The 21,586-nt window shown below is 25.8% G+C and overlaps 1 protein-coding gene across 5 annotated transcripts in view; it reads right to left on the reverse strand.

Moving 5' to 3' along the window:
• Positions 1–2,186: 2,186 nt before the first annotated feature.
• The window catches only part of LOC132922258 (transient receptor potential cation channel subfamily A member 1), a 37,219-nt gene continuing 17,819 nt past the window's right edge, over positions 2,187–21,586 (reverse strand). For 3 of the 5 annotated variants that reach the window (XM_060985673.1, XM_060985676.1, XM_060985675.1), the window contains 19 exons: positions 20,089–20,245; positions 17,998–18,088; positions 14,889–15,084; positions 14,272–14,345; positions 14,039–14,129; positions 13,250–13,459; positions 11,364–11,600; positions 11,097–11,297; positions 9,049–9,340; positions 8,628–8,964; positions 8,407–8,551; positions 8,254–8,346; positions 7,969–8,196; positions 7,636–7,898; positions 7,314–7,440; positions 6,879–7,178; positions 4,925–5,084; positions 4,532–4,659; positions 2,187–4,460 (listed from right to left, as the gene is read on the reverse strand). In XM_060985673.1, coding sequence (XP_060841656.1) covers positions 4,305–4,460; positions 4,532–4,659; positions 4,925–5,084; positions 6,879–7,178; positions 7,314–7,440; positions 7,636–7,898; positions 7,969–8,196; positions 8,254–8,346; positions 8,407–8,551; positions 8,628–8,964; positions 9,049–9,340; positions 11,097–11,297; positions 11,364–11,600; positions 13,250–13,459; positions 14,039–14,129; positions 14,272–14,345; positions 14,889–15,084; positions 17,998–18,088; positions 20,089–20,245 — 3,486 coding nt within the window. In that variant the 3' untranslated portion in view covers positions 2,187–4,304. The remainder of the gene's footprint in view (positions 4,461–4,531; positions 4,660–4,924; positions 5,085–6,878; positions 7,179–7,313; positions 7,441–7,635; positions 7,899–7,968; positions 8,197–8,253; positions 8,347–8,406; positions 8,552–8,627; positions 8,965–9,048; positions 9,341–11,096; positions 11,298–11,363; positions 11,601–13,249; positions 13,460–14,038; positions 14,130–14,271; positions 14,346–14,888; positions 15,085–17,997; positions 18,089–20,088; positions 20,246–21,586) is intronic. The other 2 variants (XM_060985674.1, XM_060985677.1) reach the window with 2 other exon arrangements.

Genomic DNA, 21,586 nt, shown 5'->3' on the forward strand with positions numbered 1-21,586 from the left:
TAAAAACACTTTTCTGTTCCGCTTTCTTACCAATGTTCTAAATCTAAAAAACTAATCAAATTTATAAATTTCATTGAATTTTTACTGCTTCAAAATGCAATAACAAACACAAAACACATTTTTCTTTAATAGACATTCGTCCCACTTAACATACCCCGCTTCGAATCTAAAATTAACGACTAAATAATAATTTATAATTTATAAAAATTATGACTATTTACACTCTACGTTGGTATATTTTTATATAAGTATCCATCTTCTCGTACATCAGACCACTTATATTTGACCATGATAAAATATGTAAATATTGTTTTTTTCTTTTTATACGAATAACAAAACTAAGGCGTATAATGGGTTATTGCTACCATTATCATTTAAATGACGTCAACAATCATTCCGCGAATTCCACAAGTGCTCTATAAATATAATCTAGACTACGACGCGACTGAATATAATATATATATATATATACACCGTTACTGTATTAAACTTAAAGCTTTACCTATTCCGGAACATATCTTGACCGACACAAAGCATTACGGTTTTTTGTTTGAAATATAATACCTATAGGAATGACTATCCGCTTTTCAGACAAATATACGAAAATGTATTGGTACGATACTACGATAATAGTGCAAAATACAGGCTCACTCCCATTCTTTAATAATATGAATTCATTCAAATTTTAATTGTATTAAATATACTTTAAGATCATATTTTAAAATACTTGAGATTATTAATTGTATTAAAAAATATTATATTTATTATTATTAGAATATATTATATATTCTTTTAAAAGTATTCTGTGGCGATACAAACCTCTGTTTTTCAAATAGAGTCCTACCCTGTCAATTATTTAGTGAATAATTATTTTAAAAATTTTAATTTATCTAATTTAAAATTCGAACAGGTAATTTCTCATTATTAAAATGTTTATATTAGATAAAAATATGGAATATAAGTCTATATAAATGGCTATACAAAAATATAAAATCTATTATTATGTCTAGTAATTATTATTTACTTTGACCATTTTTACAAATTATAAATAATAATAGATTAATACTATATTTATTACCAATAATTTAAAATCTCTATAGCCCCATTTATTACAAACTATTATTCAAGGATCCGTTATCCTTAGAATACGAAATCAAATACCTAACTTAAAAAATACTTGTTTGAACTTTGGTTTACGTAATCCTTACCAAAGCTGACCGCGTTAAACATAAACCTGAAATTCAGAGAAGTATTTAAGTTTGAAGAGGGAGAAGGGACTATTGTCCATGTAGAACTTGGTTGTATGGACAAGTTACATAATTTTTCACAATTTTAATATAATTAATTATTATTTAACCCTTATTATGATCAAAGCTTTTTTTTTAGTCATTAAAAATTAACTTTTATTACATATCTCCATAATAAATTGAACATAACAATTATAAATGTTTTTAAAATAATTTCTTATCTTCTTAAATAATGTATTTCTATTGGAATCAATATGATGCCTACGAATTATTAAAATAAGAAACTACCAGCATATAACCCGTATGGTTGCATTGTCTAGGTATTATAGTGTGAATATCGAAGTACTTCCATTAAATTATTATTACTATATAATATACTTATATTATATTTTATACACATAATAATAATTAATTTAAAAAAAATGTACTTAATAGTTAATAAAATGATTTAATTTATATTAATCAAAAAAGTCCTATATACTACAAATTGTAATGATATTGCTAAGAACAAAACTTTCTAGAAAATAGATTAAATCTATGAAAATTATCAAGAAAAGTAAAATATTTTTAACAAGCTTATAGTATAAATAATATTTAATTCATAAATTGTATTTATATATTTACGATGTCCAATTTCACTCAGTGTATTGACTAAAATTTTAAATCGTACCTATTTACTATTAGATACCTAATTAGATATACTTATATTTATTTAAGTTTTATAATTATTGAGGAAAATAATTTTATTTTAATAAATCTTTTTTCTATTTTTTTCATTTATGCCAAATATAATGTAGCGTGTGCGCTTGTATATGGATTTATAAAATCTAAATAAAACCTTGATAGAATAATGAATCAAGGATCAACTGCATATTATACACACAATATGCATAATATTGGGTGTGTCTATGTAGGGACAAATTAATGGAAAACAATATATTGTCATTGGTTAATAGATATTTTAATCGAAAAGTGTTATTCTCTATAAATTGTTATTCATCATAATATAATTATATTTCTGATGGCAGGTATATCCCATTATGTATTATGATGATTGCATTAGTGGCATTTATGACATTTGGGCTAATGAAGGGGTTATGAATTTAATATCTTTGTTTTTCAACCAAAAATGGCCAAACAATTGAAACATCGAATTTTATAGGTATTCAAGTATTTTGTGGCATACAAAATATTTATAGAAGGAAGCCAAATATGTCAGCAGCACAATCAACACAACGTCACAATATAATATCTACTAGGATAGCCACCACAAGTTTAACTACTATAACGTTTAAAACTATTCAATAATAAATTATCACATACAAGAATTCGATTTCATATCAGGCTTTCATCTATATTGATACAATTGTCAATACAGTTTAAACGCTTAATACTACATAACATTAAAATATAATATGCAGTTAATAAATGTATACATACACAGGATGATTATTAACATAACATATCAGTCAATAAATAATACAGGACAATTATTATTTCTAAACTTTAAATTATTAGGTAGTTATTAACTGTTATACACAAGACTTTATATTTTGAAATAATTCAAACTTTGTTCGCCTCATTGCTTTCACAATTATTGAAAGAGCCCTTTTTTAATGCTTAAATAATAACTTTAGAACATAACACTTTTTAAACAAATTTTGGTTTTTTAATGTTTTAGAGAAACATTGAACTTTACATATTGATAAATTAATGGCGAACCAAAATTGTACTATGATTAATTAATTAAATAATCATCCTGTATCTGAATAATGAAACATATTATTAAAAATAACCCTAAGTAATACATTTTTAAATAGTATTGGTGTTCGTATATGAACACAAAATTAAGTTCATATATGAATTAATTGTTTAAAATATAAATTGTTTTATTTAGTAGATATGGATTATAATTTATTTATTGTAAATATTAATTTGTATTTTACGTAAAAATAAAACCGTTCTATAATTATTATTTTAGATAAATATTTATTTAAAAAAGGTTGTGTTTCTTTAAATCAAACCAACCAGTTAAAGATATTCCTCTTCAAAATTTTAATTAAAACTTGGCTACAAGAGCGCCTGCACAAACCAAAAATGTGGCAAAATTTAAGATAAAGCAAATAAACATAAAACTTGTTTTTACAAATAAATCCTGTTGCAAAAAAACAAAATCAAAAACAGACCTATTCTTGGATAAAGGTCGTAACAATGTTATGTAGTCCGAAACATAGGCGCAATTAGCGGGCTTTAGGGTGTATTAACACCCCCAATTTTAAAATTAGCACCCTCAAATATTTTTTATATAATATCACATTCTGCAGCGATTCAACGCTATGACTGAAAAATGAAGAGCTTAAGCACCCTCGGTTTTTTTTTTATTGAAATTGCGCCTATGGTCCAAAATAATATAGAGAATGCGTTCCTAAACAAATACTGTGATCGCCTGTGCTATATATTTATATATCTATGTGAAAATACAACATTATACTAATAATATAAGTTTCTAGTAATAACTCTATAATCAACAGTAGAGTATCGATATTTAAATGTATATAATTATATACAAGCAAAGTGTATCACCGTGTTAGTCTCTGTCATTCAATTTTAAAACTTATATCCGTAATATATATAAACCTATAGGTACGTTTATTATATTAATTTATAAAAAAAAAATAACTAGTTTGCTTTTTTTCACATCCTTAAACGGTCTTAATCCATAGAGCTAATTTGTGCCAAATATTTTAAAAATTAAATTATGATTATATCTATTCTTTGTATATTCATTTGTGCAAGACGGTTGTCGAACCCCGTACAACTAATTATCACACTTCGACTTTGACGAATCGCTTCGTATTTTGCTCAGGTCTACGATCCGTATACGTCAATCGTGTCGCGTAATATAACCTAACCGTTTATAGACAACATGATGCTGGTAAAGAAGTATAATATATTGCACAAAATATAGTGGGCGTGTGACAATATATTATCAAGATAAACACGGTAAGACACACTGCAGGTATATTTAATCTATTTACTACTAAATATTACATTGAACTATTTAGTGTGACATTTAGAAAAACTAAAAGACGTTTTAAGTTTTGTTCTAACTCTTGGTGAAGACCATTTCCCGTTTATATTATTCGTGAACGCCATTTCTTTAGCTGACACGCCTTCATCCACTTCATCTTCTTCAGTCTTAATTTCCATTTTCTGAAAAATAATATTATTGCGTTAAAAAAATGTAACCTAGCAAACATAATCAACGCTGTGGCATTGCGTACTTGTATAATTAGACGGAGAAATGTTTGTTGGTTTTCAAGCGAGCTAGTGATCGTTTTCAATCGATCTTTTACTTTTCCAATCTCGTCAGCCAAATGATTTTCATTATTTTCTAATACCATTTCGATTGCTGTTGATAACGAAAAAACGCGAAATATAGAATATAAAGTTTTGTTTATATATTATTACAAAGGTCAAGCTGCGTTTACACTAAACAGTAGTTATTACAATAAAATATATAAATAAGTTATCGTAGTACGCATCTCAAATTCAAAGTTTGTTCACCAGTGTGAACGCAGCAATACAAATCGGATACACGAAAAAACTTAGAGCCGCGAGCGACTAACCGTAAACCTGAGCGGAGCAGCTGAAATTATGATTGTTGGAAGGCTTACCGTCATCAGAGAACGGGTTACAAAACCATTTTCGCAAGATAAAATCCAAAAAGCCCATTTTTGTTTTTCTTTCGTTTGGATATTCGATCTGTTCCGCTTTATCGATCTTTTCCATCAGCACGCGTGGCAACTTGCGTTCCAGCTCTGTATGCAGCACAACCTTGAAAAAAAACAGTCAAATTGTTGGTTGAGCGTAAGTTTATTGGTTTTTTCAATGGCACGTGACTTTTTAAAATTATTATAAATAAGTAATAGTTTTATATGTAAATAAAAAATGTGTATTATATGCATTCATGACACGAGCAACGAGCAAACACTCTATAGTTCGATGCTCGTGTACAAAACTTATACGATATAATATTATATTAAACTCTAAGCAAGGATCTTTTTTAGGAAGGTTTTTACACATTACACATTTAAAACACATATTCCTCATCAATTCTAAGTACAGTGATTGCGTTTTAACAAAACCGCAACAAAAAAAATCAATAAAAATTGATAAATCCTTCAATTGGATTTTTTATTTGGCGATGTTTTGTTAAACAATTTATTATCTGTATTGTCGGTATATAAAACTATGATTATGATGCGAGTTATCAATGCACACTATTTTTATCGAAATTACATTTTTCCAAAGTACAAATAGTACCTATTTGGTATTACAATATTCTTATCTTTTTTTTTTTTTTTTGATCAGCCGCGAGTCGTCTCAACTATGAAATAAGTAACAGTATTATATTTTTAGTCAACTATCGTCGGTTCATTTTTAGGTAGATTTAATAAAACGTATGCTGTGCTAAAGTATTAAGTACATAGCTTGGTACGTAAAAGAGCGTCGCGTGTCGCTTCGTGATGCAGCCCGCAACTGCCGTCTGCAAGTTTAAGGAGTTTCTAGTAATAGTTACTAGCTAATACGTTTACATGGTTACGTTATAGTGGTTTTAAATTGACGATTAGATTAGGTACCTAACTCGGTATACGTATATAAGCTTACATGCGTGATTTATAAATATTACAATATTATAGTTTATATACCTACTTAATGAATCGACAACAAATTTTGATCAAGAATATTATCACGATTATTGTAATGAAATTATTTTGTTTAGAAAATACTTACCTATTTATTATAAAATTATGTTAAAAAATTGATTTTATGCATTTACGGAAAAGAGATAAATTAGCAAATTAGCGTCAAAAATCGTGTGCATGAGTGTATGAATATACCGAAGTGATATCAAGTATCATATATATGGATACAAAGCAATATAAAAATAAAAATAAAAATATGCAGCTGTTCGATAGACTTGATTAAATTTAATGTTATATCATATACATATACGGTATAATTCTTTTAATTTAAAACACTCATTATTTCGGTAAACAATATTTTTTTTAAAAAAATTTTTTTACTTAACGTTAAGTCGATATAAAACAAAATTATATTATTATCAATATCGTTTTTTAGATTTCTTATTAATTTGACTGAAAATGAAGATTTTTGATTTCTTATTCCTAAGCAGAATACTATAAAGAGTATTTCGAGTAATTTACTTGTTATAAATATTTAAAATTTAAATGAATGGATTAGTGAACTAACATTTTATTACTATACTCTGGTCATCATATAACTTTAAATAGTTATGAATCATAAACACTCGTCCAAAGTCCAATTGTTGTATATTGAAAGAAATCAAAAATATTTTGCTTTGGAATAAGAAACTAAAAAAGCGTGTAGTAATGAAAAAAATTTTAAAAAATTTTAAATTATCAAAAAATATTGTTTTTAATAACTTAAAATCATCCGAAAAATATACTCATAAACGTTCATAGTTTTTAAAATAATAAGGGTCATACGTTAAATTAATCACTTGGTATACCTAATCTATATTAAATTACACGTGAAATGTAAGCAATATATTTATACCAAAATTAGTATTGTATATTTTTTTACCTGCATCGCTAGTCTTTTAAGCTGTGCATTTCGTCTGACAGATTCTATATCACCAACAGCCAAACCAATAAGTAGATTCATTAGAAGAATAGGCATGAGAACCATAAATACGCCAAGCATCAAAAACACGGGGACTGGATATGGTATAGTTCTAGGCGTTCTAGCCTGACCATTTTCTTGGTCGTCGTCTTCAGCATACAAAGGTTGTATGTAAGTTCCCAGTAAATCTATTTCACCCAACATCATTGCAAAAGTCCGTAATAATGACATTGGTATCGTACTAAATGACAAATGATTACCCTAACAAATATTCAAAAAATATGTGTGTAAGAAAATTTCCTTTAAAAAAAAATAAAAAAAAAAAAAATACTATTCACCTGATTTACATGCAAAAATATGGTGAAACATATTAAAATTTTAAAATTATAAACTTACCCTCGATAATAAAATGTAAAACGCTAAACCAAAAGCAGCAATTAATATAGAAAATAAGAGCAGTACTTTGATCAAGGTTTGTAAGATTTCGAGAAACATAACAACGTATATTCCTACCTGATCGAATCTAACAAAACAAACGAATAGTTACATTATTTATCATCAAATCACTTTAAATTATATGGTATAATGTTTTATTAATATTTGTCTAATTTATTTAATCAACTAGGTACTGGAAATTTTTCGTTAACTTTACTTACAAAATGATGATTAGGTATATTATTAATTAGTTTTTAATGTATTTTTCTCTGTTTTAATTTACCTCTGTAGATTAAGAAGTAACGTGAACCAGCTAAGAAATACAGTTATGCTAGCAAAAGATATTTGATACTCAGGCAAACAATTTGTTAATATCGGTGCAATCATGGCTATAGCTGAAAAATATAACAATATCGCCACAACATTCGTGGGATCCAATAGGTATGGCCATCCTTGTTGATAGAATTGAATCCCTTCACGAGCGCTGTTCATGAACACATAAATGACAATCATAACTGCTACTGTCTTAAGCGTGGCTACATTTGTCTAAAAAATACAATATTACTTATTTGTGTAAAAAAATAAACAAATAATATTAAAAATATTTTATATTTACCGTAGTATCGACAGTTAATAGTGCATTACTCGTAGCATTATACATATTATCTTGATTATTGTAAACCATTAGTTGAGAGGAAAATAAAGTTACAAATATTAAAAATATCGTGTAGAACAATAAATGTGCAAGATGAAAGTATTTTCCATATGTATTCCATTTCATTTGTAAATACTTTTGACTTAATGGATGTGCTAAGAGTTCAACTCTACCATGGTTGACCATTGCCTAGTTATAAAATAAAAATATCAATGAAAACCAAAATAATTTATCATTATAACATACATTCAAGGCAGGCAACGGAGTGGGTTTTAATGTACCAGTCGCTCCATTTTTTTGAACCATTGGACATTGAAGACATGAGAATGAATACTTTATCTGAAATAAAAATTTTTTTTTTTTTTAATTGGCAATATTTCCTTATTTAATATTACCCACATAAAATTGTTTGGAATCTTTTTTACAATTAGCTTTTGTTATGCATTTGTCTTGTACAGCTTCAAAAACACGTGGCATGGATGCGATCAACGCCAATGTAACACAAGGGTGCCTATCTGATTTCAATGTCATTATTTCTTCAGCTCTAAAACAATAATACAATTTTAACTTGACAACACAAATATTTGACATATTATTTATAACATAAATTAATAATTTACCTTGAATCGTGAGTAACCATCGCTAGTGCAGCCTCGGGAAACTTATAGTAAATTGCGTAATCAATTGCACTCAAATCTAAAGAGTTGAATAATAATTTACAGTTCATATACAGTAACAGTGTTATAGCATTTGGTTTATTCTCCATAGTCGCTAAATGCAAAGCTGTATTTTTATCTTTATCACATTGATCTAGTAGATGTGAGTGTACAGAATGTAATAGTTCTATTGTTTGTGTATGACCACTCATAGCAGCTAAATGTAAAGGATTACGACCTTTGTGATCGCGATGCAATAAGGCTCCTCTGTTCAAGAATAATTGCACTACTTTTGTATGTCCTGCGAATAGATATGTTAAATATTGTACAATATTTAAAACTGTATACCAATAATAAATTTAAAAAAAATTTAGTTAAAAATTACCTTGTTGAGATGCTATATGTAAAGGTGTAAGTCCTTCGCCATCCGATTCATTTATAATAAAAGCCCCCTTTTCTGAATTCAATAATCTTTTGACTATATTATATCTCCCATACCTAGCACCAAAGTGTAAAGGGCTTTCGCCGTTATAATTTTTTATATTCACACATGCTCCTAGTCGAATTAAGCTTTCCAAACTTCGTATGTGCCCACCTCTACTTGCGTAATGCAAAGGTGAACATCCAGTATTATCTTTTTCATTCAATAACAATTCCAAAGCTCCTTGATGGTTTGCCTATAATGTAAACCGTAATTACTATACTAAAATAAATAAATAAAATTCATTTTAGACTAAAAAAAAAACATTTTTTAATTATTTCATATTTTTAATTTAATAGGTACGGTTCATATAACTGTATGCATTATATTAATAATTATTTAAAAATAGTATCGAATGATATTGTTAAACATTTACACTTTGCTTTATAGTCATCGATTTTATGAAACTACATTAATTATAAATTATTTAATATAAAATCAATACTCTAATCAAATATTTAATACCTACCTAATAACTTGTTTTTCATATAATATTAAAGGAATTACATTTATAATAATATTTATGAATCAATATATTATTAAAAAAATAATAATAATGTAGTAATTATTAAACATTATGGATTTGTAATAAGATTATACGTATTATACACTAAACACATATAATGGAAAACTGAATCCTAACAAAAGATCTAAACTTCTTATCTGATACCTTATTTAGATAATTAATAGTTCTCATCTGCTTTTAAACAAATATTAATTAATAAATAGTACACTGATTAAAGCTACTGAATGTGTGCATTGGCGCTAAAGGTAATTAAAACTGAGTCACTATGGTATTGTTCTTACAATCTATCCGCATAAATTTCTCGCTGTATTCTTCAACGTAGCACCAACATAAATATAGTCTCTAAACATATCTTACCACCCACTCACTGTATAATTTAGAAGCTATTATAGCTATAAGATATATTGTATCCACATGACCTGCACATGAACTTCCGCAGAACTTTACACAGATACTTTATTTAACCTAAGTTAGGAGGGTATTAAGAAGATGATAATATATATATCTAAAAAAATTATAATTTTCATATTCTAACTGAAATCACAGAATTACTATTCTCACTTCTAATAAAGATTTAAAATAATTATTCTTTTGTATTTATAAATACAATTTTAGCACATAGGAAAGAGGTGTTCGCGAAAAAAAGTTTATACATAAAATCTCATAACTTCATAAGGCAAAGAAAAATATACCAACTATAAAATATTTTCATTAGAAATAAAATGCTGAACTTAAAATGTTTAATCCTGAAATAAACTTCAAGGTAGTAAAATTTCTTTCTAATCAATAGATAATGATAAATTAGTTTATAAAAAGTTCCTCTAAGTTTCACGATTTTTTTAGTAACAAAAAAGTTTGTATTCATTTTTAATTTTTATGTAATCGAAAATAGCTAGTTATTAAAATAATATATTCAATCGCATAGAGTATTTAGAATATTGATTTTATTTTTTGTTTGAGCACAATACGATTTTATAAAAATTAAAGTATGTATATATATATTAGCCATTAGGTATATATTATAATAAACCAAGCTCAGAAAGTTTTTTATTTTTTACTGTTTCTACTTAATTTTAAAAATGAAAAAATAAAAAACATAATTTTATCTATTTTAAATTCCAAGCAAAACAATGTATTGATTTTACAACAATTTATATTTTTTTTATTCTTTTTTTGTGTATATTTATACGATTTATAGTAGAAAAATGCTTTAATTTTCAACATCATTATATTGTATTACATGTAGTACAGTGTAACTTGCTAGGTAAACTCGACACCTACTATAAATTTTAAGGGTTACCTACTTCACCTTTTTTTTCTATATAGATTAAACACCTTAGTTATTTTTGTGTAAATATAATTTATTCATTTATATATGTATACGCAAATGGTTTTTAAATTTATTATCTTATGATGATAAAATTACCATTGTGATCTCGTGAGCAAATTCGTCAAGTCTTCCTCCATACATAACTACTAAATGTAAGACATTTCTTTTGCTGGAATCTTTAACTTGAATGTCAGCGCCTAATCGAATTAAACTTGCAACTGTCCTCCATCCCGACCTACTGGCAGCTAACAGCAATGGAGATCTACTTTCTTTATCCAAAGCGTTTATGTCGGCTCCCTAAAAATATTCTGATATGCACTATATATTACAAAAAAAATATGTTTTTTCGATATGAGTTTTTACCTCTTCTATAAGATATTGTACGATTTCAGATCGGTCAAACATAGCAGCACAATGAAGTGGCGTCATTTTCTGTACATCACAAGAACATAAACACTGGGCCTTTTCGTCAGGCTGTAAACCAAACATTAATCTGACTATGTCTATGGCTCCTTGAGCACAAGCCAAATGAACTGGAGTGGACAAATCATATTGTTGAGTTGAAATTTTCGCTCCAGATTTCAAACATAATTCCACAGCCTAAATAAAAAATAAAAAACAATTAAAATTCTCGTATTATTATATTATATTATATTATATTATAGACTAAATATAATTTATATTTAAAATACTATTAATATTAATAATATTTTAGTATTTAATCAATATCATTTAACTTTTAAGTAAACCTTAATAATTATTTGTATCCAAGTTTTAAGTGATAAGTTATAACTGTAAATCTGTGCCATAGACAGGAGGCACTGGGGAACGCGCACCCCTCTCCGAATTTTTATTTTTGGTTAACTAGTAAATAATATATTATACAAATTTTTTTTAAGTTACCTATATTATATAATTAATAAACATATTCATATAATTCAAGGTAAATTTATGATAACAACAAATTATTTGGATTTGTATTCATAAATGTCAAATAGTAATGATAAGCACGGATTTTAGATTAGAAGTACAAGCGGATACCATTTTCTTGTGACCACAATTACAGTATAATTGTTATATATATATCATTTAAATTTGTTTAGCTGCTTCATCATAATCTCCTTTATTTTTAACTATCTCATTTATATAAGATCATCTATAGGCTTGTTTCATATTATATGTTTGATAAAATTTAAAAATTATTATTTTGTATGCTACAATAAATAGTAAATAGTAAAAATATTCGAATAAAAAATAAAATGTTGTGTTTACTACACATATATAATGATATAAATATACTTATATTAATTAATACATTAATCAATGGTTTACAATAATATTAATACCTATTACTACATTGTTATGTTAAATGTAAGTGTACCATAGTTGCAGTAACATAATTATAGTCATAAGAAATAGATGTGTAGTTAACACTTAATAAACAAAGAGGTCATAAAGTTATAGGTAATAAATAGGTATTCTAGCATTGCAAAAATTTAAAATAATTAAGTGCCCCCCCAAAAAAATTTTGGCTACGGCACTGCAATATAAATGTTATCAATTGCTTGTTTAATTTTTTAATTAATAACAAACCAAGCTAATGCATTGCATTGCATTTAAGAGAAGAATACGGTATACCAGATACCTATCCAGACACAATAAGTGATCTAAAAGTAGAGTTGTACAAAAATTATATTAGCTTTTATTATTGGTTAATTAGTGAATTTTATTTAATTTTGCTAGTTAGATTTATAAGATGTGTTCATCCGAGTATATTTAAGACAAATCGTTTTATTGTTATTTATCTACACTTAGAACCTAATAAAAAACATTATACAAATTAAAGTAATTTTATTTAGTTTGAAATTAATTTAGAAATGATGAAAAAAATATTATGGGTTAGGGTAATACAGCGTATACGATTAAGTTGTTTGATTTAAATCTGATTAAATTTAAGTGTATTTGAGCTTAGTTCTATGCCAATATAATTCTATAATAAGTATAAAGTTTTAAATTAAAAATAAAGTTTTTATTGTTGTCATTTGTGTGTGTAGATAATTGAATTCAGTGGTCTGTAGTTGGTCTTTTTATATACACAAATATTCCAAATTCAAACACTTCGTATTATCTACATTATACTGTGTACATTAAATAAACAATCCCTTTATGAAATTCAACCCCAATCCTTCAGCTTGACATTTTACACCAATTCACTTGCTTTTCAATCATTGGTTTTTGTATTTATTTACCTTAAAATCTCCACTATGTACTGCAGAGTGAAGCGGTACGTTTCCCTCGGCGTCGAAAAACGATATCATTTGATGTCTTGAATTGCCTCTGCTCTCAGCCCATTGCAAAAGTACTTCCATCGTTCTGGACGCTGCATTTTTTGCTGCTTCGTGAATTGGGTAATATCCATTGTGACAGGGTTGTCTATTATCAGCACCCAGGTCTCGCATCTATAATCATAGGATAGCATACATTAAACTAACTAGAAAATGTTGCACCAGTAGAAAATAAGCGCCCTTTAAACTTGAACTTTTACAATAGGCAATAACTAATAATATTTATGATGATTCAATGAACAATATTATTATCATCATTGTTATTTTATATAATCACATGCTATATATACTTATTCGAACTATTTATTATAGTTACATTACATTTTATTTTCAAGTAATAACTCATTAGATTACTTATACTTAGTTTAATAATAAAAAAAAATGGACTGCACATAACAAAATATGAAATATATGCATATTGTTATAATTATAGTTATTTATTGATTGAATTTGTTATTGTATGATCGTATTATGGAAAATAATTAATTTGGTGTATGATTGCGTAGTGTGAAAGTCAACAAAAAATTAATTATAATATGATACGACTACAGACAACTTGTTAATAAACTAAACAATAAAAAGGAAATAGATCTTGAGAAAACCTCGATGTTATAAAAATATTATATTAGTCAAAGGTTTTGTTGCGTAAAGGACGCTCATAAATAGTATCTGAGACAAATATTATAGTCAAACCTTTATCGGACAAATATTGCACCGTTTCTTATAATATTTAGTATATTTCCACGTCAGGCACATTTTGAATATTGAACATAAGAAACTGAAACTAATGCCATAGGTTCACAAACTTATATTGATGTTATTAAAATATATTACAGTTAACAATATGTGTGTATGTTTATATTTTTACCAACCACTACGAAATTTAATATAATAAATATAGCGTATTGCTCACGATAAGAAATTACCTATATGACTTTCGATTCGGTATAGTATCTTCGTCAATGGAAAATTTTAATTTTGAATCTGCGAAACTTGTGACCTGAAATTTGTCTGATAAATAACTTGCGTGTAATGCACTACGGGATCAATAAGCATTTAATATTAATCATTCAATATCTATGGATGATACATTTATTTTGTAACACGGGGATTGTACACTAATTACAAAAGTTTTCGTATGACATTTATGCATTATCTCATATTCTCACTTGTAAATAATATCTATATCTTAAATTGTAATGATTTAGCTACTACGGAAGCAACAAGTGGTCAGCCATTGACACTAATATAATATTTTAGTAAACATCTATTGTCATATTATTATCTATTATGGACTTTATTCTGTTCATTTCTAACATATTCTAATTAAAATATTTGATTAAAACATGGATATGATTGATAGAAATCTCATATTAATCAATATAGCCATGCATTCGAAGATAGATATTTATGCAATAATTTCCGAGATACAAAACAGTGATTAAATAAAACTTACAATACAACATTATAATAGTAGCTACACGCTACACCACTAGCTGCATTTTGGCCATAATATTGTCGAATGCAAAAACGAGTTACTCACCAATATACGTGCGCATTCGTCATTATCGTGTATGGCAGCCAAGTGAAGTGCTGTCCTACCATGTTTGCCACCTTGGCCGATTTCAATCCGATCTTTAAATTTGCACATTACTTGAAGAACGGCTACACGGTTTAGCTCGACCGCTAAGTGTAAAGCCGCTTGCTTTTTGTCATTTAATGCACTCGGGTCAGCACCACTTTATAAACGTATGCATTACAATGTTTTAGAAAAAATTTAATAAGGCATGTGCAGTAGGTAACAATTAGTGAATTCAAATATGGTATAACCTACATACGTCAACATAAAAGATATGTACGGAAAAATTCAAAGACCTCTATTATTTTATATTATATTGTTACCATCGAATTTGCCATATGTATTAACTCAAGTGTAATCAATTTTAAACATTAATGGTGTCTAGAATATATATTTAATTTTATCTAAATATATATACCTACTACATCTATATTACCTATCTATCTAAAACAAAATAATCTTAAATTATTTTTCATACGCGTTAATTAGATATATTTTGTAGAAAAATCAGATTAATTTAGAATTTAGAATTAGAGAATATTAAAACAATTAAAATCATACAAAAATATGACTAAGACTTTAACAAATATATAGTCATAAAGATTACAAAGTATATAAAATAGTATAAAAAATAAACTCTTGAATCTTGATATTAAAGTACCAAACTGTAAGCGATTTGATATATATTATATGCAATTAGTAAATTACAGTTTGTATTCGGAAAATTATAAATATTAAAGTTTGATTCAAGTACTTTTATTAAAATCTGACATGTAAAAGACATTCTTAAACTCTGTAAAAACCTAGATGACATTTTTGATTGGGATTAATGGGACTCACAATTTAAATATTAGTATAATAGTATAGGTAATATACTTAATGTACCATATAATTAAGTACCTAATTTGCGTATTTTAAAATTGAATTACCTATAAAATAAATATACCTATTATTGTAGATTTCTAACCTAACTGTTACTAACAGTTAATATATATTCAAAATGTATATCTTGTAAGGTATACATTTTGAATAATATACGTATATAAATATATAAATAAAACTAATACTTTATTTTGGAAAACTGAAAAATAATAATGAACATATCCTATAAGTATAATTTAGAATCTAATTTATAAGTTTAAAAGAATGATAATAATAATAATAATAACAAAATAGCATACAGATCAGAAAAATTATAAATAGTTATTATCTAACTTTAATAACTGACATTATTAGAAACTTATATTAGACCATTAGTTAGCTCAAGTTTTTTAAGAACACTAAAAAAATAATAAAACGGAATTAAAAACAAAAGAATAAAAATCAGTTAAAAAGTCCACCATCATTATTCTCAATTAAGCGTATCTACCTTCATAATTGTAGTGGCGCAAGTGTTTTATTTTCAAATTTATAAAATTCCTAAAATGTATCAATTTAAAAACATTGCTCCTAACATAAGTTTTGAACTTAATACAATTGTCAATTACCTTAATTTTTATCAAGAAAAAAAGTGTTTTAGCTTTAAATAAACACAAATAGGTACTCAGTGACGTGTGCGTTGTTTTTTTCAATTTAACAAAATAAAAAAATTGCATAACCGACAAAAATATTTAATATCCTAAAAAAAATTGTTTTATAGATACTCTATTTTATAAATGTAATACAAATTACTAAGTGTCAACCCTTCTCAAATAGGTGTTTTGGTATGCAAGGCATAACTTTATGTTAACAATATTCGCTATACAACATATAGTGACAAAATTGCATGTGTAATAATTCTGAGTATGGACAATCTTTGAAAACCTTGAGCTTACAAAATATATCTCTTTATATATATAATTCTACTGTACATGTGTATGTCACTGAACTCCTCCTAAACGGCTGGACCGATTTGAATGAATTTTTTTGTATGCGTTTGGGTGACACCCCGGATGATTTAGATTCGCAAATCACAAGTTAATTATTAGTGCGCCCCTACATTGCTTACTTAATTTAATTAATTTAAATCATAGATATTCATAATTGTATTTAGCTGTATATTATTGAAGATTAAAATCACCAAGCGTGTTTTTTTATTTTAAGAATAAATATTATTTTTTTGTCATGGGATTTTCGTCAATAATACGCAATTGAAAATATCTATAGATACTCTATGATTATTATTACTACAGATCCACTCTGAAGTAAATATCTCAACAAAAGATTAAAGTGGTTTCATTCTAACTATTCTTCAATCTACGATTATTTTATTTATCAATACGATATTAGATGTAAAATTAAAGTAAATAAGAATAATACGAATTCAAATTCGTAAATATGATAAACTATTTTTATTCCAAAAACAAAGATTATTGTATTCGTGATTATTTATTTCATATTTAATATTTATATGTGTAAATTGTTAACAAAAATGATTTTATTTATAACAAACGTCTGTACTCGTTAGTGTAGTTTTAATATTCCTGTATACAAAAATACTTTCTTTGATGTAGTAAGTAATGTAATTGTTCTTTCAAGTAGGTATTATAGTATAGGTATCTCTTCCAATTTATCGATATACTTTTTGCGTTGAAAATACATTATAGTCGTTTGTCAAATCACGATTTTCGATCAACATTTTATGATGATAATTAATTTGAATATATATTCCATAACTGTAGTATACGGCTTCAGTTTTACATTATTTTCCGAACGTCTTTAGAATTTAAACCTATAACTATTGACAAATCCATTGCCTGAGCTACATACCTATAGTGTAGGGAAACTCATCGGTATAACTGTGTACGTACCTTATTTTAATTTTAAAGATAAAACGATAGAGAATCCGAGAGCTCTCTAAAGCCTATTTCATAATATGTAACTACCTATATTAAACAAATTATGTATGTACATTTATTTTTATTGAAGGCAGATATTATTAGATTTTTCATTTTTTTGATTAATTTAAATTACGTATAAACAATTTACAAATTATTCTCCAGTGAATAAACAATAAACTATTCATTTTTAATACAGATTCAACATTTAAAAATATTATTATGTTTACTATTTATAATTTAAAAATATTACTTACTTTTGAAACAAATATTCCACTGCGTCCAGAGAATTGTGTTCAATTGCTATGTGCAATGGAGTGTTTCCAAAAGAATCTTTTAAGTTCAAATCTATTGAAAAAATTTAATATTAAAAAATACTCACTTCGATCTTATTAATATTTTATCAGTAAGTTTTAAAACACGAATTTATTACTTTAAATAATCAATCACCAATTACAAGCTACTGTTTCTTGGATTGCAATTTTTTACAACGAAATAAGAAGACAATTTTATAAAATATCAAAACAAGAAACGACAAAAATATAATATTATATTTTATGATGGTTATGGCATCTGGATAAAAATATCTACCTAGTCTATTACTGGGACGTACGTAGAAATATCTGGTTGACACTGAATATATGAAAAATACACAAATATTTTTTTGATAAGTATAATATTTCACTGACATTCGATTGAAATGGGTAGATTTATATTATTTTTATAAAATTATTATGATCAAAATCTAAAACAAAACTAGCATGTGATTTTTTTTATTACAAGTATTCTATTCGTCTTATGGCTATTGTACTCACAGATATTTCGATAAAAAGCAGTTCAATTGTGTATAATTAAATATAAAATAAAAAATAATAATAATGTACTTCAAAAATGGATAATAATAATTTATTTAACTTGAAATATACATATATTACATATGCATATTCTTTTAATATGTAAATATAATTTAATTATAAATAACTAGTATAATTGGGTAAAATTATATATCACTAGCCATATTTATAGGTATTCCTTAATTTTAAAATATTATAAGACGATTTTAATAAATCAATTTATTTAATTTTTTTTTATCTAATTTTTTTGTTGTATGTTTTTTATTAAATAAAATACATAATATAAAATTATTATATTTACTGACTATACCAATGATTTGAAATTGTAATTTAATTAATGTACATTTAGTGTATTTTCAAACATTAAAATATTTAAATTAATTTCTGAACAATAAAAAAAAAATTTATATTTTTGCTTGACATTTTTAGTATAAAATTATTAATAAAAATGAACTAAATAACGTATAATATGGAAAAATATAGATCAAATCATATAAATAAACTATGGTAAAAATATAATGTGACGGATGATTGAACGAATTCAACACTGTGATGGTTGAAAGAATCATATTGGTTGAGAATACATCTTATGTGGGGATAAAAATATCGATTTTGAAGTTACAATATTCCGTTCTCAAATGAAAAATATATGCTAAAGACCTATAAAAAGTAGAGCAATTTATTGTACAAGTTCTTGGCGATAGCTGATATTAAATATATTTCGAACATAAAAATGTCACAAATGATTGTATGTTATTTAAATTATTAATCATAATTTATGACTATTAGGTTTTTAGTGTAAGTAGTAAGTGAATATTAATTTAAATACCTTAAACTTCCAAAAAAATACGAAATATTTAAACAACTATTCTGCTTTCTATTGGTCTTTGAATCGTGTTTATCAGTTTAATATAGCCAACAAAGTATTTTATACTTTTATTTTATTTTTTATACGAAAGTATATTTTTGAATAAATTCTGTGATAACAGAACAATAAGAAATCTACCTATCTTACTGATATGAAACTATTTGCATATTTTAAGTTCTTAGTTTTAAAATATGCCCAGTATTGACCTTAAAAATCACTAAGGCCGTAACGTAATAATAATAAATTATTAACTACTCATATTTTTAATTTTTCTATACTCTATTTCATAACACTATACCTGTCATTCAAATACGCAAAGAATCAAATTTATCCACCGCAAGACCAAAATTGTGAGAATTATTGTGCTGAATTCATCAATTCATATTATAGTAGTTATAACTAACTTATTGTATCAAATTAAAATACGAAAATATTGTGTTTATAACAAATACAATGATTTTGTATTTAAAATGTATAAATATGAATATGATTATATAATAGACAGTAATATTATATTATTATCAATTATTATATTCTATTGATTGCGGTTTAAGGTAAAATTATATGAAGTGGGTCATTCTCTCACAGCAAAATCTATAGATATTTCGTATTAGTATAATTTTTACCTCCACCGTGGTTACGAATAAATTGTAATATATTTAATTTATTTCTGGCAGCTGCTTGATGTACGGCTGCTCGACCTTTTGAATCTCTCACATCAAGACGAGCTGGTTCTGCTATAAAAAGACGGTTGAAATCATCTAAGTTGCCACTTTCGGCAGCCTGAAAACATATTTTCAATATTTGAGTTATTATTCACTAAGGTAATTATTCAAATAATATTCATTTCAATTACATTACCCCAAAAAATGTTTTCCTAACTTTTTTAAACATAGTTATAATTTCAAAACTCTTATAACTATCCCACTCTTACACAGAACTGTACATAACAGTACATTTTATATAACTATGAAACAAATATGGACGACTTGAAATAATTCCATAGATATTAACAGTGTATTTTGTCTAAAATACAATCTAATTAAATTCCCTATTTTTATAGATTTAGTAACTTGACTTTAGAATATACTTGAATAATATATTTCTGATTTCTTCACTTATTGCATCAACATTTAGAATGTAATATTAAAATTTAATAAAAATTTCATTTCAAACTTATTAAAATATATTTTTACGTTACATCTTTGAAAAATAAAATGTTGAATATAATCCGACGATCAAATTTTTTTATTGTGTCGAAAATAAATATTGCACAATAAAAAAGAATTAAGAAAAAATTCAATATACTAAAATATTACAAAAGTTACATACACAATATAACATAGTATTTTATACAATCTATACTAATCAAGGTAAATATATACATACAAAATAATAGTCAATTTATGAGTATATACTATATACACTATACAATGTTAAAGCCTTAAAGGTAAAAATAAAAATAAATTCTTGCTTGACAGATAAAGAAAACTACCCACTGGTGAAATTGCTGATGGAAAATTAAGTTCTAAACTCACCTCTTTTGTTGTAAATCCTCAAGACGTTAAATTAATATTAATTACATAGTATAAGGTCACCATGGTCATTCTACTACTTAAATATTTTATAGAAAAACATTTCTACGGTGTCATGCGAACTCGGAACTACACGTTTTATTGCGTAATTTTCTACTTAATGCTTAAATGTTCTATTCCTAGATTAGGAATAGTATGTTCTTTGATACGCTTCAAAATTTGATCTAAAATTAAATATTTAAAAAAAAAGATAAGTAAATTAAATAACATGTATATTGGTAAATATATAAACCAATAAAAGGTAAAAAACAAAACAAAATTGCAAACAAATGATTTGTCGAACAAGTCAAGGTTCATAATTATAAAATGTGTATTGTGTAACTATTATATAATTTTCCAGCTAATCATGATATATTTATAGCAGTACTATAGAGTTGCCATTTTTAGTATGTTTATAAAAAATAATTTTAAAAAACAATACATTCGATATATGAATTTCTTAAAGTACACTATGTCTTAATATGCATTATTTTTATTTTATTTTATAGGAAATAAGATGTTTTACTTACTCTTTAGTAATAGTACGAAG

This window comes from Rhopalosiphum padi, chromosome 2 (assembly GCF_020882245.1).
Source record: "Rhopalosiphum padi isolate XX-2018 chromosome 2, ASM2088224v1, whole genome shotgun sequence".
Lineage (NCBI taxonomy): Eukaryota > Metazoa > Arthropoda > Insecta > Hemiptera > Aphididae > Rhopalosiphum > Rhopalosiphum padi.